Source organism: Phlebotomus papatasi, chromosome 2 (assembly GCF_024763615.1).
Source record: "Phlebotomus papatasi isolate M1 chromosome 2, Ppap_2.1, whole genome shotgun sequence".
Taxonomy (NCBI): domain Eukaryota; kingdom Metazoa; phylum Arthropoda; class Insecta; order Diptera; family Psychodidae; genus Phlebotomus; species Phlebotomus papatasi.
Genome location: NC_077223.1, coordinates 96178639 through 96203864, shown reverse-complemented (window position 1 = coordinate 96203864; position 25226 = coordinate 96178639). Strand labels below are relative to the sequence as shown.

The 25226-nt window shown below is 34.1% G+C and overlaps 2 protein-coding genes across 3 annotated transcripts in view; both read left to right on the top strand.

Moving 5' to 3' along the window:
* Nucleotides 1-3185: 3185 nt before the first annotated feature.
* Nucleotides 3186-12917, top strand: LOC129802562 (DCN1-like protein 3). Its single transcript, XM_055848488.1, has 5 exons — nucleotides 3186-3429; nucleotides 7300-7836; nucleotides 7902-8033; nucleotides 11706-12033; nucleotides 12097-12917. Exons 2-5 carry the CDS (start codon nucleotides 7725-7727, stop codon nucleotides 12434-12436), a joined length of 912 nt encoding a protein of 303 aa, XP_055704463.1. The 5' UTR covers nucleotides 3186-3429; nucleotides 7300-7724; the 3' UTR covers nucleotides 12437-12917.
* Nucleotides 12918-17140: 4223 nt separating this feature from the next.
* Nucleotides 17141-25226, top strand: part of LOC129802535 (protein dopey-1 homolog) — a 51793-nt gene continuing 43707 nt past the window's right edge. For both annotated transcript variants that reach the window (XM_055848441.1, XM_055848440.1), the window contains exon 1: nucleotides 17141-17541. The gene's annotated coding sequence lies outside the window, so the exon portion shown is untranslated. The remainder of the gene's footprint in view (nucleotides 17542-25226) is intronic.

Genomic DNA, 25226 nt, shown 5'->3' with positions numbered 1-25226 from the left:
AACCATTATTGCCCTTCCAGAATGAGGATTAAAGTGATTTTTGATCAATTTTACCTTATTTACTAGATAAAATAAAAATTATATCTAAATAAATTATCGTATAAGACACGATTAAAGAATCAAAACACATTAAATTGTTTTTTTAGTGTGAAATTTTTAAATAACAAATTATAATGGAAAAAATCAAATAGAAGAAAAGAAAATTAAATTAAATTAAGGAATTTTCAATTTGGATCAAGAATGAGAGGAACATTGACATTTGTCATTTTGGTTTCTGATATCTTTCCGAGTACTCTTTTGCAATGATTACCCCTTTTGACTCTGCACTAACACTGTTGTTCGACTTTTCCGAAATTGAATGAGTGTTCGTGCCTGGAAATGTAACTCAGATGAGCTGAATGTTGGGTGTTTGGCTACCAAGGCACCTAACCATAGAGTCATTTCCCCCTTCTTTCACTAACACTCGTCTGTTGGGCGGCAGACTCTCGCGGCTCGTTGCCTGGTCTCTCAGGTGTGCAAGGAGGGGTATAGAAGAGGTAAGAGGAGGACTTTATTAGTCAACTAAAACTTGTCGCCTCTGATTACTTTAGTGGATACCGAGTATAATTGAAACAATTCCAACCATTATCGATCTCAATGGAGTGTGTTGAGGGCGAAAGACATGATACTGCAAGAGATAAGATACGAGAGAAAATGGGAAGTAATACATCAATTTTGTTCATAAATTCTGCTCACAGGAGTTTTGTAATAGGTTTGAAAGATTATCAGGGAACAAATTGAAGATTTTACTTTGAAAATCTAAAGAAAACAAAATGAATAATGAGTATTAAATTAGTTTTTCTGTACAGAGGGCAAAAAAGGCGGGAAGAACTACTCTGTTAGCGCCCGAATGTATGTAATGAATGAATTACAAATCATTACATGTAGACAATCTTTCTCTACAATCGAGAAAAAAATGTAATGAATTATTTGAGATAAATATTTTATCAATTAGGCAATTTGTAATTAAAAAATCTAAGTAAAGTCAATTGTTACCGAAATTTAATAATATGAGTCGTATTTTGTTGGTAAATACTTATGCCTAGGGACAACTCAAGTGAGCTAAGATTTCGGTCAATTTATTAACATGATACACAGCTTATATTTTTCATTGATTACAATCTAAATTGAATTTGTGAACCTGAAAAGAATTTAACTGATCAAAATTAAAAATTAAAAATTAAAATGTTTAAAATGTTGAAAACAAATCAGTCAAGTTTAATAAATTTTATAAATATTAAAAAATTGAACTCAATCTAGGTTTTCGATTTTATTAAAAATTACTAATTTTATTTATTACAAATATAGAGGAAAGGGAGTATGCTTCTTACTATCTCAATCTTTGTAATGACTAAATTTTTCTTATGTTTCTCAATAAATATGACTCATCGCACCCATATTTTAAAAACTATAAAGGAAAAATTCCTAGTTATTAAATTATATTGCGGAGTCATATTTATTGAGAAACATAGGAAAAATTGGTATGATTTTGTAAGAATCGCACCCAATTAGTTACTGCGAAGCTTAAAATCGTACGAAGCATGGGTACTTTTCCTAGTGAATAAATTTATAAACTAATTCTTGGATGGAAACATGGGAAAAAATTAGTCATTACGAAGCTTGAGATCGTACAAGCATGGACACTTTCCCCTGCACAAAAAAAAATAAATAAAATTGTTCGTAAATGTTTGTGAATTCCTTTTGGGGACTTACGAAATACTCGTAAATCGTATAACCCACAAATAAGTTTGGAAAAGTGTGTACTTTTCACAAACATTGTTCGTAACATGATCACTTGATGAGCATTTTTTGTACTTTAGCAAACATTTGTTCATAAATGTCCATAAAAACACACAAAAGGATTTACACATTTTTATTAAATATTAGTTAGCTTTTTATCAATTAGGGGAAGTGAGGGATGGTTTGCACGCTTTTTCGAAGTCAATATTCAAGATTTTTTTCTGGCTGAACGGTAAAATGGACAATCAATTGCGCTATACCACAGGAATCTCTGGTCTTTTAAGTTTCTATGCGTGCCTCATTCACTGCCGTAAAATCTGTTCTTTTTCCTGGACAGGAAAATGAAAAATGTATGGTGATTTGTGCGAACCTTGCCTGTGGAGGAAAGATTCGCACGATGGGTTGTTACGGTTCGTTATTGCATTTTTTTCCTGGAATAACAATTGCTCACAATTAAAAATTATTTACCAATTTTTAGATTCAAGTTCCACGAATCCACGGAAACCATTATTTCACTAAAAGAAGGTATCTAAAACAGTTTTCTTCTAATTTTTCTGAAGCACTGTTTTTCTTGCAAATTTATGTCGAAAAATCGACTGAAATGTGAAAATTTCAAATGTGACAACCCTAAAAATTTATCAGCTGTCTTTTCTTCATTTTCCTTTTCCTTTGTTCTCCTCTTTGAGGTTATGTTGTGATTTTAAGCTGCTGGAGTTACCTGATGAGTTGGCGAACCATAACACTTTCAGTGGTTGAACCAATACGCAGTGTAGTATTTAGGATTTTTTCGCCACTCGGAAAATAATTTTCCTCCGATGCAAAAAATATTACGTAAATATCAACCCAGATTAACTCTTCATCCATTGGTGTAAGTGATTATTTCTGAAAATCTATTTAACTGTGAGAAATCACACGAAATGTGAGTCACCAATTTTCCCATTTAAGGCCATTTTTGCATTTGTGATCCTAGAACCTAAGAAAGAAGGGCTAGGTTGCCTATTTTTGCAGTGAAGATGAGGTTTATGATTATCTATTTAATGTCTAAGAAATGAGCAACTAGCACTTTTCAAACAAAGAGAAAACTCGGATTGTTCGAAGGCTCGCGCGTGCGAAGCATCCCTCACTTCCCCTATTGATAACTATGTGATAATTGTGTATAAGTCTCTAGGAAAAATAAAAGAAAATTTACATTATTCGAAGGCATGAACGTTCGAAGGGAGAGTACTGTCCCCTATATACCCCCAAAATGTTCATACTTGAGGAACTTACATACATATATATAACTTTGTATGCTTGACTTACTTGACTTTGTCATGTTTTCCCTTATGAAATAATAGTTGACATGTAGAGTTCACATGACTAATACCTGACGTCATAGCCTGAAACTTGCATGCCAGTGGTGTTTTGTCAATGGAAATAGCAAGTTCTGTCAATCCAGTTCCCCTCCTCTTTGGGCAGAGTGTGCAGATTGTGAATTGTTGGGAATTGAAAAAAGTGTCATTTTAAATCAGAATTATGATCGTAAAAAGCACTTTATGTTCACGCACCGATAGATTACATTTAGTTTTATCACATCATATAGTTTCTATCTGAGTAATTAGTGAAATAATTGAGAGAGAAGACACACAATTTGTGTACACATCGAACAATGTAAGCTCAATGTTTCCACCCTTGTATCCATCATCAATTACTCTTGCCATTTAATTTGCTACCCCATCCAGATTCTTTATTTATTTGAGAAACATTTTAATATAGTTTTGTGGCAATTGCCTGAGGATATATTGTGTTAGGATGGAAAAAATTAAAAGATAAAGATTACACTTTCAACATGGCGATTGTTTCCAATTACCTCCCCTAGTCTTGGGTCATGTAATCTTTTGCGAGACTTGCAATATGTTTGCAATTTTGGGTAAACAAAGAGAATTTCTGGGGAAGAAATTGTTTTTCGAGATATTGGTATTTGGATAAAGTGAATGACTCATTTCAGCTGTTGATTCTTACACAAAAAATATCTATCCGTTTTATTGTTTAATAATAATTATAGTGATGTTTTTTTGAGAGGGTTTCTTATATGTGAAATCACAGGTCATTAACATCTAAGAATCATTGACACAACATCTAAGAACTAAACAACTAACTGAAATTCGAAGAACGTCTTAGTTTGTGAATATTTGGTAAAGTTTTATTCAATGTGAAAAGTAACAAGAGAAATTTAAGAAAAGAATTGTTATATACTATAAATATAATAATTTACGGACTAGGTATGTCTGTAAAACTATCTGTGGATAAATACATTCTTTATAGAAATGATAAAGCATTCAGTTTTGATATTAAAGTTCTAAATAAACTTAGACTGACTTTAGAAAATATTTAGCCTGTTAAATTTAGTGGAAAATTATCACCTAAAGTCATACACTGAGAGTTAGGATAAAGTATTAAAGGTTCTTTACGTATGGATATTAGACTAGCGCAATTAATATACAAGAGGACACTTCTAAAGCTCTGGGAAAGATTGAAAGACCGATGTAGAATCCTCTAACTAAGGCTAACATAGAGATCAGAATTAAGAAAAGTTAAGGAATTCAATTATAAGAATCTACCAGTGATTTAATCCTCAATGTGCTGTAGGGTCTTCAGTTCAGGATATTGAGACAACTAGCATGTACTCTGTGATATGTCAGGAACCAAGTAATTTATAAAGACTTGCAAATAAATATGATCAGTCAAGAAATCCAGAAAATAAGCCTTCAATAAAATAAGAATTAAGCAAGACCCGAACAACCTCGAACTTGAATTAACAGATAAGTCATCCTATAAAAGGATGACCTCCTGAAAAGAATAAATCTTCGTGATCCGCTTTCAAGATGAAAATGATGACCCTGTGCTTGAAAAACCTTGTAAATGTCTGCAGCGGGTGAAGACATTAATATATAATTAAAATCTTCAAGTGTTTTTAAGTCTTAAAACAGTTTATCGTCTCTGTCATTGTTGTAAAACATTTTGTTTTGAACTCTACTAATTGTCATCAATGTAACATAAAATTAGCATGACAGTAATTAGGATGTCCTATTTGACAGCAAAAAAAACAAAAAAATAAGGATGACAAATGGTATTCTGGAATAAAGGAACCACATATGAAAAGTCTTAACAAATATTTTTAAATTTTGACTTGTAAAACACAAACAAAAAGCGGGTTCTACATATTGGGAGCAAGTTTAGTAAAAAAAAATGCTTTTTTTAAAGAAAATTTTTCGTATCATTGTAGAAAACCAAGACAAAAGTATACTTTTATTTACTTTGACAGATCATATTATATATTTCGAGCTAAACTCAAAACTTTTTAATATTTATAAGTTTAAAATATACAGTAACGTTTCTAAAATGTTAATCTTTCAAATTCTAGCAAATTTCGAATTTTGAAGGCGAGTTTTATTATTCATACACTCGAGAGTATTCGTATTAGGAAGACTCTATAGCAAAGAGCCAAAAAATTAAAGAAAACTTGGAAGGTTGACGTTCCTATTTCAGTTCAATATTTAGTCATTTTGAGTTTTGTTGAATTCTAGCTTAAATGCTAAAAGAAAATAAATTTATTAGCCGTGTTTATGGTTGCTTTTCGAATAATTCAATAATATGTCATTATGACAATTGTATTGCCTAATAGCAGATCATGTCCTCAGCTTGTAGGTTTTCGAAAACTATATCTTTCAGATTATTCATGAGTATTTTTTAGTGTTAATATTTAGTATTATTTAAATAAGTTTTTGACAGTATACATGAAAAATTCGGCTGTGTTTTTTTTTTTGTAACGAGATTTGATTGGTTGTTGATGAAGTTTTGAACAGTTTTCGAGTACTTAATTTCGAAAACGGGAAATTTGTAGTAATGAACTGTCAATAAAAATAAATTTTGTCATAATATGGTAAATCTGTCAGGGAATCGGTACGGGCGGAGCTCTTAAGGCAATCGCGTGGATGAGCACCTTAGCCGCCAGAGGTTTCTTCACCCTTAGTGCTCCTCCTAACGATCAATCCCCTACGGCAATTCAACAAGAACTAACTCCCAATACTAATCCTCTCTACTATATCCCTCCTGAAGGGGTAACTTAAGGCTAATCCGAAAGACATGATGTCAATTCAAATACCAAGAAGCTAGTACTAATATATTATTAGTTTTCAATAATTTGAATCGAATTTCGAATTCTAATTCTTACTAAAAAACAAAAATGCAGAAAATTCGAATTTGAAAAAAATAAGGCTTATCTCAGAATTAGGATAGGGAAAGGCTTTCAGGCTTCACACACATTCTGGCTTCGAACTCTTTTTATATTTTTCCAATATTTGTTTAATTACTTTTAGACTTATTTTTTCAAGAAATGTGTGGCTTAAGACTAGCTATTAAATTAAAATATATTGCCATAAATAGGTTACGAGCGCGCTACCTTCTTCTGAATGAATTTGGCCCATTATAATATAGTATTTTAACCCATTCCTTACCATGGTATTATACATCATACGCAAATTGAGTGATTTTAGATGACTTATTCCTGGGCTATTGTTATCAGAATTGTTTTCGGGAATGGAATTTTAGTAACTTTAGTCCTTAAATTACTTGGAAATATTAGCCCGACAGAGATGAAAATACATTTTCTTATTGTTTTCTTGCTTCGCGGAAGGTAATGCAAAATTTTTGATCAAAATGGCGAACGGAAAATTCGACATCCCGTCAAATATGTCAAAATTAGCCTTTTCCCTCTTTCCTGATTTGCATTCTGATTACCAATTTGCTTTCTTGGATAGTTATTCTATCTAAATCAATAGAGTCTGTCAGGTATTAATCTAAAGAATTTAAATTGTGTGATCGTTAAGACGTGTGTTTGACAGCGGCTCCCCGCGTTCCCATAATAGATAAAAATTCTTTCTTTTCAAAAAATCATCTATTAATCTGTATTAAACTAATTCAAATATACGAACATCCTATCTCAAGTATTTCTAGTACATTGACTGAATGGGTTAATAGCTAGTCCAATGCCTTAAATTTTCAGAAAAGAGGTATGAGTGAAATCCATATGGGACATAGAGAAAAAATTGAATTGTCCGAAGCTTGAGTTGTCCGAAGATAGCGCAATTCCCCCTACATTCATTAAAAGAATATGAAAAATTTGAAATGTGCGAAACCAGTGTGTGTGCGGAGCCTGAAAATCTTCCTCTATCTTTTTTTTTAATTCTTCAAAGATTTTCTGTATGGTAAACCTAGATTGCAATGTGATATTTTTTTATTAATATTCATTATTTTAATTTGAAACACATATAATATTAAATTTGTAGAATTTGACGAAAGAGAAATTATATTATATTTCCCATATTCCTCTGAAACCTTCAAATAAGAAGCCCCTTGGACTTCCTCAGGTAGACTTGCTGACATTTCAGGGATCGTTAATTTTGATATGTTTCTCACACCTTCCGGACAACATACTTAACACGATTCACATTGTATTTCTGGGCCTTCCTCTATTTCCAGACCACGGAAATCAATCAGTGAGACCAGTAAAAGTCTATCTCAATGTGCCAATAAAATTTACCTGGAAAAAAGCAGTAAAAAGTGGAAGGAATTTTCATCTAAGCGGAAATCTTGTGCCAAATTCACTCACAAAAAAAGATAACAACAAACACTAAATTTTACGAGAAAAATAAATGAAAAAAAGAGTGGACAATGCAAACATTTTATCAATTAGATTAACACAAATTTTCAATTGCACATAATTCGCAGACACGTTATTTTTAGGTGTTGATTAGTTAGGTAAAATTTAGAAGGGAATCCTGGTGGGCAAAGTGGAGGATTTCTAGGGTAAATTGGCGTATTACGAGGGCATATCACGAGGATGAACATTGCACAAAGTGGAGGGTGTCAGAAGAGAACAAATTGAGTGAGATTTAGTGGGCGAAATGGGGAATTGCTGGACATGCTTCAAGACACCCACGGAAAATTCAACGGATTATGCCACAAACACTGCCGAGAGGACTGCAAACGACAATCGCGATGCTTCTGAACGCGGTGGTAAGAACTTTTTGGGATTTCTTTTCTGCCTCATAGGTATTGATTCAAAGGATATTTTGTTGTAGAAACCGACGAGCTGTTGATCTCCAACAGCCCTGTTCACATGACAAATTTGCACTCGAGCTCAGGATTCCTCACAAGGCCAGTGGCTCTCTTGAATGGAAACGCCAACACAATGGGAGACATCATTGGAACGAGTAAGATATTTATGCAAATTATTTCAATAGAAAAAAGCTCTTTCTGTTTTAATGACGGATAAATTTGTTGAAAAGCCCAGACTAATGCTAGACCCATTACAACTATTGTATTTCAATTGACTAACCGTGCTATCACCGTACTATTACACTAGGATTTTTTCAATTTGTAAATTCAATTTAATTTTCAAATGAATTATTCCTACGCATTATTTTGCATTATAAATCATTTGAATTAATAGATTTTCGCTCATTTATTGATATAAACTAATACTTGGTCCACCAAAACATGTTTAAATATGCTAAAATAGCATAAATGTAGTTGCTCAAATTAATTTCAACTCAGCAAATTAAAATGTTAAAATTGCTCAACAATTCCAGATAAGCTGGGACTTAGGCGATTTAGGCACCCTCATTTTCATTGTTTCTTTCTGCAAATGAGGTCCAACTATGTGAAGTAGTTCCTCAAATTCTTCAGGAGCCATACGAAGAAAATTGTTGTGTCCAAAAAAATCACCAGTTGCGATATCATCATACATTTTTTCAATGAATCCGTGGGCAGATCTCTCTTGTATCCATTTTCTGGCCCACAATCTCTTCCTTTTACCTTAAGACACATTTTTATTGAACATGTATCCTACATAAAGTAGGAAAATTTCTTCCTTATCACTGGACTCACTCATTTTTCTAATAAAACAAAATCACAAATTACGAAATAAAACAACTGGCAATCTGCGCGGTTTTTTTGAATTTAGCAAATTTCTCACAAAAATGTGTCATGGCTATGAAAAATTTCAAGTGGTTCTAGCAATTTTAATGCTCAGTTTGCTGAATTCAATTTAAAATTAAATTGTGAAAAATCCTAGTGTGATAACACCACACTAGGATTTTTTCAATTTTGTAAATTCAATTTAATTATCAGATGAATTGTTCCTATGCGTTATTTTGCATTAAAAATCATTTGAATTGAAAGATTTTCGCTTAGTTATTGATATAAACTAATACTTGGCCCACCAAAACATGTTTAAACATGCTAAAATAACATATGTATATGTGTTTGCTCAATTAAATTTGAATTCAGCAAATTAAAATGCTAAAATTGGTCATTAATTTCAATTTTATTACAGTTACACAAGTAGCCTTTTGAACAAAATTGTTCTTATTAAATTTATTCACTCGTAATTAATTTATTATTTGAGACCAAAAAAAAAATGAAATAAATACAATGATTAGTGATAAACTTGTACGCGATTGAAGCTTCAGTATCGGGAGTAATTTGCTGAGTTCATCCAAAACAATTAAAAGGAAATTGTTGTGTCAAAAAATTGCAGTTGGGAGTCTCTTCACGAGCCCCATTGCCTACAACCCTTTTTCTAGCTTTGGGGATTCTTTTGCATAACAGATAAGTGACTTATAAGACATTTTAAGTACTTATCACACATTTTCCGGAGTCATTCACAATCAAAAATCTCGAGGCACTATTTAAAATTGAGCAAATTTCTTGCAAAATGTGTCTTGGCTGTGAGAGTTTTCAAGTAAATTCTAGAAATCTTAATGCTCAATTAGCTCAATTGAATTTAAAATTAAAACGTGAAAATCCTAGTGTGATAGCACCGTAAAGTAACGTTCGGGTTTTTGATTTAAAAAAAATATTCTTCAATTTTGAACATTCTAAAATATTTATATTTTATAAAATTATCATACTCAGAAATCGACCTTTCTTCGTAACAAAATATGACAATACCGACACAAGCAGATATTTTCTTTTAACAAGGTGCAAAAGTCGGAAAATTTATTATCTGGAAACCTTATAGTGAATTTACCATTCTATAAATTTGCCGAAGATCATTTTCCTGCATTTCGAAGGCAAATGTGCTTTTTCGAAGTTTTTTTTTTAAATAGAGGATCTTCAAAATCGTTCGAGTCAATTATTGACAATCATGGGGTAATTTGTGACAGTTTTGATTTTCTTTAGTTTTTAGTACACCATGTTTAATTTCTCTATCTCTGTATATTTCGTAAATTTTTTTGTAAATGTTTGTAAATTCTGTGAATTTCCATTCTGGGCACTTTTACGGAATGCTCGTAAGTCTATAACTTCCAAAAAAGTTCGTAAATTTTGTGTTCTTTTACATACATTATTCGTAAATGTTAGTAAACATGTAGAAATATCTTTGCAAAAATTTGTAATTTGTTTGTAACAAAAATGCACGTACAAATGTTTTTAAAAAAAAGTAATGATTGTCAGGTGATCATGTAGCGACCAATATTTGTGGAAAAACATACAAACTTTCTTGAACGTTTTGGTGGGTTATACGATTTCAGAGTATTTCGTAAGTTCACAACAAGAATTCACAAACATTTACGAACAATTTTACGTAAATAGAACATCGTAAATAATATGGTTAGAGGCCAACGTGTTCTGACGAGGACCGAAATCTGTAGAAATTCCTTAAAAATGAACCCTGAATCAGTTATCAGTCTCTTGCACATTATGCCGCCCTTTTCATCGACAGTTTTCATATGTGTTTTTGTGTCTGAGTTTAATGTAAACGACGATGCCAATGTCGTCATTTCATTTGCATCATACGCAGTGCAGATACTAAAACGATCGACGCAAAGGACTGCATATAATTGATATCACAATGGGAATGTGCTTTGATAAACCAACAAAATTATCTCTCGTTCTTGAATACGGTCTGAGTTAATGGAACCAGTTACGTCGGTTAGCTAGTTGTCAGTTACGTTCCATAACCGTGTAACATAATGTCCTAGTTAGTGATCTACAGCTGTAATGTTTCTATTCTGGCTGTTACTTATGAAAGTACGGAATTCTTAGTTTCATTCCCGACTGTCAAGGTCTCGACCACAATACGAGGGGTACACGGTACCGTATAGTTCCACTGGTTCACTAGAACCAGTTGCCGTGGAAACTCTTTGTTAAGATAGTGATCGTTTTTATCTCTCTTGTATCCGATACTAGGCCGTCACAGTCTGGCTTTTACAATTTTATTTTGTTGATCCTGTGTTATCCTAGGAGGCCCTAGAAAACTCCTTCTTAGAAGAAATGGAAATATATTTTTTTTATTAAAATTAAAATGTCTTTGAAGCTTCGAACATTTCATGAATTCCGACATAAAACAAGATCGCCATGTTTAATTAGACAAATACTAAAAATTATCCGGTTTAAACTTTAAGAATGACTTAAATCAATTGTTACGGCGTTATCACACTTGCACATTAAAATTTTAATGTGATTCACATTAATTGTCGCTTGTGAGCATCCAAATATGTTATTTGTGTCTTTGCGTTACTTAATATTTGGGGTTTTTCTATTTATTGATAAAGAAGTGGACTTGGCCTGCAAAAATAAGTTTAAATTTACCTAAAGCATAGATATTTTTCACATTAAAAAATTAAAGAGAAAATCGCATTAATTTTTCGCATTAATGCTATAAATCAGTTTATATCAAATTTTGCGGGCCAAGTCTACCTTTTTATCAACAAATAGATCAAATTTTGAATATAAAATGATTCAAAGACACAAATTACACATTTGGACTCTCACTAGCGACAATTAATGTGAATCATATTAAAATTTTAATGTGCAAGTGTGATAACACAGTTAGGCCATGTTCCTTGAATTAAAGTGGGTAAAAATAAATGATTTTCCAGTAAAAGACTCCCAACAAATATCGGACCACACACTCTTAACCCTGTATCAGCGCTACAAGGATCCTCAGGAGGATGCCATTCTGTCTGAGGGCATTGAGCGCCTCTGCTGTGACTTGCGCTACAAGCCTGATGACTTTGCGATATTGGTGCTGGCCTGGCGTCTCGATGCTTCACAGATGTGTCGCTTTACACGCCAGGAATTCATTCAGGGACTGAGAAACCTCAATGCAGATTCCGTCGATGGTATCCGCTTACGCCTGGAGCAGACAGTTGAGAAGCTCAAAGATGACTCTGAGCTCTTCAAGCAACTCTATAGGTTCACTTTTGGGTGAGTTTGGATGGTTTGGCTTGATCTGAGCTTGGAAGATATTTGGGTTTATGTCTTTCACAGATTTGGACTGGAGCCAGGACATCGAACACTCTCTCTTGATATGGCGATCATATTGTGGCGTCTAGTGTTTACGGTGCATACGCCAAAGCTCCTGGACAGATGGCTGTATTTTCTGGCACAACACGCCCAAATCCGTGGTGTGCCTAAGGATACGTGGAATATGTTTCTAAATTTCGCGGAAACTTGTGATATCACGTCCTATAATGACGAGGAAGCGTGGCCCAGTCTCTTTGATGACTTTGTCGAGTATGAAAATGATCGAGCCAATCAAAATGTGCCCGATAAGGCTGATGAGGAGGATACACGACAACCAACACTCCATACAGATGGGAGTTTATAGTATTTTGACAAAACTACCCACAGTAGGAATGAAAAGGGTGCACGGGGTTGAGATATAAAATGCATTATACAAATTTAGGGGGACACAGAAATGAGAGATAAAACTATTTTTCTGAAAAAAAAGAAGCAAAAATACAATCTTGCAGTTTTGAAAGAGGAAATTTCAATATCTCTTCTAAATTTGCTGGTGAAGAGAAAACGGGAAAATCAATGAAATATCAGTAGATTTTTAGCTTAATTTATAAATTAATATCACTATTCATATTTTATTTGTTTATTTATGTCTGTTTTTTTTTACAATATAATTACTTAAATTCTCTGTGCATTGAAGTGTAATGTCTTACGCATCTTTTCATTTTTTTTTTCAAACCTTTTTTTCCGTGGCTACAGAAAACAGATATTTTTTGTGAAAGTGAATCTTTAACAAAAACAGCCGAAAAATTACAATTTATCATTGAAATAAAAGTTTTTGTAAATACTTATAAGGTTTTTATGTCATTCTTTGGTCAATTTAAACCAATTCATTTTAATCGGTTTCATGATAGAAGGCTTGCGGGTAATAATTTCCAATTTACTGATTGAGTTATTCGGTTGATAATGCTGTCTGTCTTTTGAGTTAGTTATTTTGCGGAGGTGTATTATCGAGAATCTATGATATACTATTAAAGTATAACGTATTTTATGTACTTTCTAACGCAGCGTCTGTCGATTGACCGTGGCCATCCATTCCTAAGAGATTTAACGGAATACCCGGACCACCCTCACAAGACGTGCGTCTATGCCCGTTTTCCAAGTTGATAGTCTGTTTTAAACATTCATTAGAGCCGCTTACACAACTAAAAAGAACCTTTTTCGGTCTCTGGTTAAGTCACCTTTTACTTGCTTAAGTAGCACTAGTCCCTTTGAGGGACAAGGTCGACGTCACCATACCTCTGCATTGTCGCCAATCTCCTCTTATATCATTTTTCACGAACTTAAGAATCCTACGTAGGATCCGGCTCTTGAAAAGTAGTAGTGATCTCTCTTCTGGTGCGAATTATCAGTGTGACAATGAGTTGCTCAATGTTATTGTATATTTTGGTATTCGATGACCAGAAGACGTCCCTTGAACGGAGCACTGATGAGAGCGTGTTAAAACACCTGCTTTCCGCAACCAGTCTCTCGGTTACCTCTATCTTGACTTCATTGTCCTCAGTCCAAACCGAACCAAAGTATTTGAAGTGTTTACTACTTACTTACTTATTTGGCGCTACAACCAGTTACTGGCCTTGGCCTGACTCAGGACCCGTCGCCACTTGAGCTTGTTACGCGCCACTGTTCTCTAATTCCGCACCCCTAATGAGCTTGCGTCATGGTCCACATCGTCGGTCCATCTGAGGTTGAGTCGACCTCGTCTCCTCGTAGCATAGAGTCCGCCTCTAAAGACTTTCCAGGCTGGGTCGTCCTCATCCTTGCGAAGCAGATGACCAGCCCACCGGAGCCTATTGAGGCGTATTTGCTTGACGACAGTTACCTCTCGGTAGCGCTCATACACGTCATGGTTGTATAGGCTCCGGAATCGTCCCTCCTCACGTATGTGGCCAAAAATCCGTCGTAGGATCCTCCTCGCAAACGCGGCCAAGAGTTCGCAATTCTATTTGCTGAGGACCCACGTCTCAGATGAATACGTGAGGACTGTCAGGATCATAGTCCTATACAGCAGTAGCTTAGACTTTATGCTTAAGTTTCTGGACCGGAACACTCTTGATAGACTGAAATAGGTCTTGTTGCCTTTCAGCAGCCGTGCGCAGACTTCTGTTGAGATGTTCTTGTCGGCTGTGATTGTTGACCCAAGGTACACGAAGGAGTTGACAACTTCAAAGTTGTAGTCCCCCATCGGGAACCCTGTTTGACCGATGCTCTCCGTAGATGTTGCCGGAGTTGCTGCTGACGAGGCCACCATGTACTTCGTTTTGCCTTCATTTATCTGTAACCCCAGATTTCGTGCCGCATGTTCAATCTGGATGAAGGCCTCTTGTACAGCTGTGGGATTGCGTCCCATAATATCAATATCGTCAGCATAGGCTAGGAGCTGCGTGGACTTATTGAGTATGACCCTTCTCATGCTCACGCCGGAATCACGGATCGCTTTCTCCAGTGCCAGGTTAAAGAGAACGCACGATAGTCCGTCCCCCTGTCTGTGTCCGTTGTTTACACAAAACTCTCGTGACAGTGATCCGTTCGCCTTATTTGAAGTGTTTAACCACCTCAAAACTTTATACGTCCGTGGTAATTTTCTGTCAGTATCTAGGTGCTACGTTACCTGTGCCCATATACTTCGTTTTTCCTTCGTTGATATTGAATCCCAGTTAAATCGCCTCGGTCTGGAGCAATTTACTTACCTCTTTATTCAGTAATAATATACAACCAAATACTTGTCTCAACCCATCGCAATCTCACTAAGCAGGAACTCTTAGCTGTTTGGATCTGTTACATACTTATCTTTTATATCTGCTTCCCTGTGGAGCTAACATTCTGATGTGTTTTGCTCAAGCGTGGTACTTACCCTGTAATACTTTCTCTTTAATACTGAGTCATCCGTATTCTTATTAGTCCACATGTTCTCCGGAACACTGTTCGCAGACCTAAAAAAAGTTTTTGTTAGATTTCAGGTGCCGTGATATGAGGACTTCTGTTTAGTTTAGATGTTGTGTGGCTGTGGCAGTTTCACCAAGGAATCGAAATTTTCAAAATTGTGATTTCCTATTGATAACCTTTCTGACCAACTTTAATCTCGATAAAAGACTTTCATGCAAGTGTCCTCCAAGGAACTGGACCACTCGCACCATATTTATCCAGTCCTAGTGATTTTCATGCAGCTCACTCCAGTGTCTCCAATGCTGTTAGGTGCTTTAGGTTTAGAACACTGTTCACTTCTTCCATGACTTCCCTGAGCGTCTTAGACATCCCTCATTTTCGTCTATTGAGTTTATTGTTTAGTAGCTTCCTAAACATTATGTCAGCTGGCATTATTATTATTAATCGTATCGAGGTATATTCACTACAAAGGTAATAATTTTTACAATGTCCATATCCTGTGTTAGAAGAATCTGCTAGTCCGTTTGTTGTTGGGCGTAGGCGCTTCATTATATTACGTTATTAACATATGAAAATTGCCTAAATTAGACATTCAGATCTTTACACCGGGCGGGACTCGAGCTCACAACAGTAAGTCGAGTTGGGGAATCGATCTGCCCAAGAACCAACGGTCTTGCCTATTGCGCCACTGATTCCCCAGTTGGCATTATGCAAAGTTAAGCAAACCAGTGGGGCCAGCTGATTTGGTATCCTGTCGTATTGGATGAATCTGCTAATTACATTGTAGATCGCCTAGTCTCACCTTCCCGCAGAATGGATGCTTCTTCCATGCTCCCAGAGTTGTTGAGCGCAAGCAATTGGTCTAAATCAGACATTCAGATTCAGATCTTTGCAATGTGAGTCAAGCCAAGAGCCAATGGTCTTGCCTATTGCGCCACTCAGATTCCTAATTTAGTGCACTATGATAGTAATTATGGGTCCCGGTCAAAATCCCGAAAGCCAAAATCCCGAAAGCCAAAATCCCGAACGTCAAAATCCCGAAAGCCAAAATCCCGAATTCTTAGAAGTGCCATAGCTACTCCCGCGATTTCACTCGCGCTTGCTGGAGGCAAAGGGAAATCTTCTGTGTATTGGAAAATTATTTTAAACATTTTCCTTCATATAATTTCATCGCTTTCAGGATTTTAAAAATTCGGGATTTTGGCGTTCGGGATTTTGGCTTTCGGGATTTTGGCTTTCGAGATTTTGGCTGCCACCGGTAATTATAATTATAATATCCGGTTCGAGGTATAGGGCTTTCATTTCAGCTCTTTGTTTTCCAGGACGTGCTCGCTCCGAAAACATCCTTCCTCGCTGGATCATAGATTTATCTCAAAATTCGTCTCTCAAAGATCAGTAGCAATTCGTGTCAGGCTCTTGGTTTATTGTCATCTCTGTTTTTTGTCTCACCCCCCATACGGCCATCGCCGTCTTAACGTCGATTCCAATCTCCAGAACGAAAACAATGGAAGGTCTCTTCATTGGTTGTATATTTTGCGACCATACATAATGACGTAGGTCACACTACATGGGAAAATGGGTATGCTCACAGAGAGAAATTAAAGAAAACCTAGCCATAAAGGCTGTTTGGCTTCTTGCATAGCACGTAAAAGTTCAATGGATTGAAACGGTTAAAACACTTGTTTATAGACACAGTATGAAACACTAAGCATACGTCGACTTCAGGGTTCCCTCGATATCCTCACCCTTTTATGTTGATTGATCCGGTGGAATTATGGATTGTTTTCAGCAATTCTAGTTGTTCGGAGAGAATCTCCATCCGGCTACTCCGTGTTTCCTCAGTGATCGACTTTGGTGATTTTTGCATTTCGTTGGGTTTGGAGATTTTTGCGTTTGGTAGGAGGATTCAAGTGTTTTCACAAAGAATTTCGGATGGACACAACATACAACCTTCCAATCATCCGGCGAGAACTCAACTCGTATTGTAAAAATTTGCCAGAAATTGTCTTCGAAAAAAAGCTTCCGATGCTTCTAACCTCAATTTTTCTTGTTTTGTACAAATTGCGCGCTCCTCAACTCCGAGCGACCCTTGCGGAAAAAACTAAAAGCTTTAATATGCTGTGAGTATGCTGTCAGATAAATAGCAGTGCTGTCAAAGTATTATTTTTTGGTGGAATTGTAGTGCAGTATTTTCATCAAATTTATGCAATATTACGCGATTTTCTGGGTGTAAAACTATTGAAAAAGTGAAAATAAACAACTGTGGCATAAAATTTTAGTGAAAACCCTGTGAAAATTGGTGGAATTGTGGTGAAAAACATGAAAAAATATGTCTAACGGGAATGTGAATTCCATTGCATAGACAGAAGAAAAAGTCAGCTGATCCGCGACTTTTATGCTGGAAATTTTGCCTGAAATGACGTGGTAAAACTTCTGCTGTGATTCTCAAAATCTGCAGAAGACCCTCTTGATTGCCCTGAGATGCACACCTGGTAAAACCAGTGGAATTTCCCCGTCTGTAGACGTTATGTAAGTAGAGCAATGTCTGCTGGAGAAGAAATGCATGTTTTGTACTACGGAAGACACTTTCCTGCCTTTCTGGGTCATTTCCTCCTCAAATCTCTGGTCAAATTCACCCTCTCTGTGGCTCAAATTGACCCTTTTGGTCAGACGCATGTTCCAGGGCACTGATTTGAGTGTCCCTGGAAGCGAATTTGCAATTTCCAGGCGTGACCTTCGTGGCTCACGACAGACGCATCATATTGAGGAAAATTCACCTCCCACCACCCACAATTTTCCTACAATATACGATGCTATTTTTACCCATCCGCCACCCTGACTCCGATCTAATACTCTCCCTCCGGATGGAAATGCCGTGGGAGAGGGAAAAGTCTCAGGGAAGACAGCCGTAGAGTTAGGCTAAAGCACTTTGCATTAAAGATGAGCAATTTTCGTAGCACAAAGAACGCTTTTATGGAAAACTAATTTTCCATTATTGTGCAACTTAGGAGGGTTCAAAGGTCTAAGAACTAAAGGAAAGACTGGAAAAATCTATCTCATCATGACTATGCTCTAGGAATATTTAAGTTCATCACAAATATGCTTAATAATAAAAATTATACGGAATGTATCGATAGACGATATTAATAACTTCCAAGAAACATGAGAAAAAGTAATATCCTTAATCAAACTCCAGACAGTTTTATATGTCTGAAGAATGCGGCAATTATTAAAAAAAATGCAAATTTTATCTACAGGAAATGTTAATAGTGTAATTTCAACTGTATCTATATATATGCACGCAATTAAAAAAAATCATAAATACAGGAAAATATTAACGCTTGTAATGTCTCTTTAAATTTGTCAAAATGCGAGTAATATTGGTGATAAAGAGACAATTGAAAGTATAAACTTGTCCGGGTTCATTATGTCCAAAATACGATATTATATTAAAGTTAATTACCTGAAAAAAATCATTAAAAAATAAATAAACAAAAGCCTTGAAAGCAGGCAAATATTTTACTAATTGGAATAGAATATCTTCTTTTTTGTTAGATGAGTACATAATAATTTGAAATATCGCGTTTGATCCTTACTAAAATTTTTCAATTTTGACTAGTTTACACGAACTAGAGGACTATAATAATGGTATTTTTCTGGATTGTAATTTAATTTTGTAACCTTAGGGGGAAGTCGGGGTGGGGCACCTTTGAATTGGAACAGTTTTGAAATTGGGCTCTTTTTTTCTAATTGTAAATGAAACTAAACCTTACCGTGATATAATTTAGCTCCACAAAGCAATTGTAAACCTAAATTACATTATGATAAGGCTCATTTCCATGTAAAAATAAGAGAAACAAGCCCAACTTCAAACCTGTCCCAATTCAAAAGTGCCCCACTTCCTCCTACAATGATATAATGTTTTATTTTTTTTAAAATACTGGTAAGTTGTCTCGTTCATATGTCTTATCTTTATTACCATTATATTATTTGCATTTCGTCATTAAACAGAGAACAATAAAATAGCAAATAATACTCTCTCTGGATATTTGCCAAATACCGATCTATCGCTTAAATCTAGCTATTAACATTTTTTAAAAGTTCTATTCTCAATATTTCGAAATGATTGTTTTTAGGTGCATCTTGTAGATAAATCAAATTGTAGAAGAAGTCTTAGGTTTTGCACATATGTTTTGGCTTCAAAGAAGTAATATAAGATATTTCCCATATTTTTTTTCCGAAAATGTGTGACTTAAGACTAGTTATTAAATATCTATTTTCACTAGGTCAGTTTCATTAAAGCAATATGGGGAAGACATTAAATGTTTGAAACCAGAGTATGTACGAAACCTGAAAGATTTCCCCTATACAGATTTCTTCTGAATACTTATTTCTACACATCTTCCTATAAAATCAGACCACCCTTAAATTTTAAAATACGATATTCTCCAAGATGAAAGTGACCGAGTATTAAAATTTTTACCATTGATTGATTGCCTTCCAAAACTTTCTCAAATATGCAAAATTTTAAAGTAAACAAGATATTCAAAAAATAATTTAAAAAGGAAAAGATCTGATCTTCTATTCACTAGGAACGGAAATAATAAAAGCAAGAGTTAAAAAAAGCAGTGGGAAACCTACCCATATTTTGCGGAATGCTCGATTTCGTGACTTAGATGCTATACCTTCTTAAAAGTACTTTCACGTCATTTACCAAATTTCAACTGATTAATAATTAAAAAATTAAAGGCACTTACAAAAAATCTAAAATTTACTTAGCGCTTCTTGACCGGTTTATTATCGGTTCATAACCGTTTGAAACAGGTTCAGAGGGGCACTTCACGAAAGTATCCAGACAAAATTTTTGGCTGGTTACTGTCTGTTTTCTGTGAAGCGAACTTCATCATCCCGTTAAAAGGTGCTATTAAAAGGTTAAAGGTCCTTGTTAAAAATGAAGGGTGCAAGGTTTTGGGTGTTGTACCTGCTGGAATTTCGAAATGTATACAGACAATTTTACCCTCCAGCTCGAGACTGGAGGGTACGATTTTTTTTACCAAAATCTTATAAAAAAATTATTTATTTGCATTATTTTATTTCAATAAAGATGCCCAGACATAAAAATTATAAGAAATTAGTGGGTTTTAAAACTATAAAAGTTTTCCCTGCGTTCTGAAAAAATAGGTTTTGGGTAAGTTCAGGGAAGGAATTATTATTGGGGATTATAAGTTTCAGAATTTTTTGTTGTTGTTAAAATTTACATAGGATTTATTTCGGATCAAAATTTTCATCAAGATTAGATTATTATTTTTAATATCAAATTAACCCTGTAAAGATTACCACGTGTCAATCAGTACATTCATCAAAAATAACATATTTTCAGCGTTTAAAATAACATTTACCACGATTATCTACAAAATTTATAAAATCTTTTATTATGAGAATAAATCAAGAAATAAATGCAATTTTTCGTTGCTACTTCTGTGAGGTGTTTGGTCTTTACAGATTTACAACATTTATTTTTATTATTCTCAGAAAATATTATGTGAAGGCATCTTGATTAAAACCCAAATAATTTTATAACCTTCTAATATTGAAATTGTATCATCATCGTCATTTTCACTCGTATCCCTGAAAAGTGTGTTTCGAATTTAAAAGGAGATCAAAGCGATTTTGAAAAAAATTGGTTAAAAATTTTCTCTATCTTAGAATGCTTTAAATTCCTAAATTATTACAACGATTCATATTTTCCTATTTTAAATACGCGCCTTAATAAATAACCTGTCAATTGCGTTTTTCCTACTTTTCGGCGAATAAAACGAACTGAAGAATGCATTATTTAGTGTTATTTCACTTTTCGCCGCATCAAATATTTCTCCACCATATTGCCGTCAATTTTGTCTGGATATTTTGTGAATTGCCCCTCAGATTTGTCAGAAATTCTAAAACCTTTACAATGAGCCCAAAAATGATACTATTCGGTTGATAAATGCACTCTTTAGAGCCTTTTGACTTTTGACCTTGACAAACAGTTATTAGGAGTGATTCAAGGGTGTTTTCGTATATGAATGTGATGTTCGCCTGGGTAGCCTCTTAAGCCTATCCAAAAATAAAAAAAGCAATCCCATAAAGCATGGTTTTGGAGTGGTTACGTTTACGTTTAAAATTACGTTTTATTTAGATTTTAAAATAAAAATTTCAGGCTATGAATTTTTTTTGATGTCTTCAAATGTTATAATTTTATTTATTGACCTAATTTTTAAAAACATAACATTTAATGTTGATTGCAATATTTGTGAACTTTTGAATATCAATCAGGGAGCAATTGATGTTTCTTTGACGAAATATTTCCTTGGCGGCAAATGTTGTATCTTTGAATTGTAACGCAAAACATTGGCTTTGTAAATACTTTTATAATTAGAATTTTCTTTTTTATGTTAAAGGTCTAAAATAAATAAAGCAGAGGTTGGGGTATTTAATTGGAACTTTATTGGCTTTTACCCACGCTTTTCGAATTGATTTTTGCTGAAGCTTTTGATGTGTCACACAATTCCACATCAAAAAGCATTGGATATTTTTACAGGTCACCTACACTTACATTTAAACAGGATATCAAATCCTCTCAAATACTTTAAATATAGAGTCTTTAAATCTATCTAAATTTATTGGAATTTAAAAGCATTTTAATTATATCTCAAGCAGATCGAGAAAAATTCTTAAAAATGAGCTTTTTGTTTTAAGAACTTTGGAAGTTCTTTGTCATTCCATTTATAAGATCAACTAGTAGACTAGCAATAGCTGTGGCTCTGTGCGTGATCTCTGGCGAAAAAAGCTCACTTCTGTATTGTGAAATTGAGCCCGAACAATCATTCTCCCACGTCACCCAGACTCGTACCGAGAGTGAGATCAATTGTCTGGTGCTACGACTCGGAGGAAAAACGCGCTAAAAGTCTCCGCAGGCCCAATGAGGTCAAATAAATCTCAGATCCGAAATCTCGTCGATCGGAGCATTCAGAGAAATATTTTTTTTTTGCCTTGCAATTATTTTATATTTTTGCTGAGTGAGGCCACTTCCTCATTTTCGTGTCTCTTGGCCAGGAGAAATCCCTCAAAATTCCCAGTGGAAGTGCGAAGGAGAAAAATCGTAACATAGAATTCAGTTTAGGTTGAAAGCTCAGAAAGGGCTCGCACTCGTTTGGCTCGCGTAGTGCTTTTGTTTAAAGAAATGTGTCTCTGTGTACAAGACCTTGTTTGAAGTGACAAAAATCTTGTCCTAAAAAATTGTCCCACTTTTTTTGGGGGGAGACAGTGTTGGATTTTCCAGATGTGAAGTGCCACAATGAAGAGAACTATTCGGAAGATCAAGAAGAGTCTGAAAGAAAAGCAAAATGTGGTAAAGATTGTTTTGCAATTGTGTGAGAAATGAGAAAATTTTTCCTCTCATAAAAAATAATAATGTCAATTGACATTCTGTATACTATCTTTTTGCTAGTCAACCACACGGTATTCATAATTATTCATGGACCTTAAGGGTGTCTCAATTTCACAAAAAGAAGTGGCTTTTATTTATTGTTGTGGAATAAAAACGTGCTAGATTTTAAAGCAATTTATCGGAAATTTTCAATGGATTATGGATGTAGAGTAGAATGTATTCTATCAAACACTAAAGACGTTCTAAGAGTTATTTTTAATATTTTATTCCTTCTACTTTAGTTTTTCTTTTTGAAGGCGTTAGAGTTGATTTTTTAGAAAAAAAAATCTCTCCAATTAAGAGAGCATAGCTCAAATATTTAAGATAAATTATTAAATTTACCTTTCTATTCTTAAATAAAGAAATCTTGAAGATATTTAAATATTTTTTTTGATACAAAAGTATTTCTTAGTGTGAATTAAAGGCTAGTGTTCATCCTTAATTTATTACTTACTTCAAAATTTTTCGTTTTTAAAAGTAAAAAAAAGATCTTCCGAACAGCTTTAGAAAGGGAAGGAAGTGTGTCAATTCTAAAGCCTAAAGAAATTTGTAACTTTACAATTTAAAGATCTTTCAGAGTGTTCGAATCAACTTTGAAATGCCGATTTAAATATTTACGCTTAAAAATTTATTTTTGAATTAAAGGATTATTCTGTGAAATTTGTAATAATTTTCAATGATACCCTGATTTGCGACAATCACATTTCCTACCTCTGTAAGAGAGTGAATTTCTCTCTTTTTACCTTTTGTATATGTACTCGTACATCGTTTCTATACACTCCTCCGAGTTTCCGGCTTCGAAATTTTCAAATAGAACAGTAAATTTCCCATAAGAATATGCTCATTATAAAAAGTTTAAATTTTTTTAGAGCTCGTGGAAGAATAATATGCGTTTTGACAAGTTTTTCCCCAGTCTCCCCAAAAACATAATATGTTCTCTAATTTTTTCAGCATAATAAAAAAAACTTATTTAATTCAAGCTCTTAAGCATAAAAAAGTACAATATATAATATAAACTATTTTTTTAAATTTTAATTTAAAATTTTTAAAAATTCACCCATTGAGACCTGATTTTTGGAGATTTTTTTTTGAAAAAAACATACTTTTTGTTGAACAAGATTTCTCAGAATTGATTCATCTGAAATCCAAAAACCAAGTATTTCCTGTTAACTGTTAAGTTACACTAATTCTTGAACGAAGTTTTTTTGGTTTACTTGATCACAACTTATTCTTCAAGATGAAACTCGTCAAAAACGGTCATTTGTATGATTGTCCCAAAAATTCAAATTTTATTTCTTTTTTTCAAAAATCTTTCGATCAAGGACTAGATTAAGTAGTCAGCTAGCAGAAAATACTTGGTTTTTAAATTCCAGATTAACCAATTTCGAGAAATTTTGTCCACCGAAAAGTTATATCCTTTTCAATAAAAAACTTTTTTAAACTCTTTTTTCAAAAAATTAAAAAAATGCTGTTTTTTGTCTATTTTGACCTACATAAACCCTTAAGTCTAAGCATTAAATAATTTTCGATATCACATGTGCTCATATCAAAGTTTTCAGAGTTTAAAGGTTATAGGACTTCTCGCGATCAGCTTTAATATTAGAGGCAACTTATGGCCTATAGAGAAATTTATGTCCATATTGAAGCAAATTGCCTACGCTTGTGTAGGAAAACCCTTCAATATGGACATAAATATCTCTAGTGTGTAGAGACCAGAAGTTCTCTCTAATATTAAAGCCGATCGCGAGAAGTATTTTAAACTTTAAATTCTGAAAATGTTGATAGGATCATACCTGTGATATCATAAATTATTACGGCCTTTAAAGAAGTTGGGCTTCATTTAAGTATCGTTATCATAAAACAGTTTTGACTTAAATTTTTCATGCATATATGGCTTAGTTACTTTAAGCTCCTAACAAACGAAACTTCCAGGAACATTTTTACGTAGAATTGTTAAGATTTACTAATTTAGTATCTTTTGAAAAATAAATGCAATTAACTATTGGTTTGAAAATTTGAGATCTTCGGAAATAGGGCAATAGATTAAGACTTTTAATAGGAAATACAGTGTTAATAAAATTTACCATGGGAAATACGTATAAAGGCGGCTACACATTGGGAGCAATTTTCGTCAAAAATTGCGTTTTTGACAGAAATTTGACGTTTCCTCCTACAACGCTGCAGGGAATTTCCTTCAAAAAAGAAATTTTTGACAAAAAATTCTCCCAATGTGTAGAGGCCATAAGGAGCATTTCCATTAAGAGAATACGGGATACTGGGGCAAAAAGTAACAAAACGGGTATTTTATTTTTTTAACACTTTATGAAAGTCATTTTCTTCCATTTTGTAAGGAAATACATTTATCGAGCTGTTTTCTAAAAGCTAAAAGGTAATTTTGTGACCATTCTCAAAAATGCTAGGACAAATGGTACCACGATGGGATATTATCACATTTTTTTTTCGTAAATTTTAAAAAATGGCTAGGTGACATACTTTCATAGGGAATTTATTCCTCTACACCTTTTTAAAACACAGTTTTCTCTATCTGAACGAGAAAAGCACTTTTCAAGCTATTTTAGAAAAAAAAACACACACAAAAGACTGCTAGTCGTTTGACCAATGCAAACAAAAACAAACAAAAATTCATAAAGTCGAAATTCACATCCCTTTCTTTTTTTAAAACTTTGTATATGTCTATCCTACTTTTTCATCCTCTTCTTCTTTTGAACATCAGACCAAATTAAAT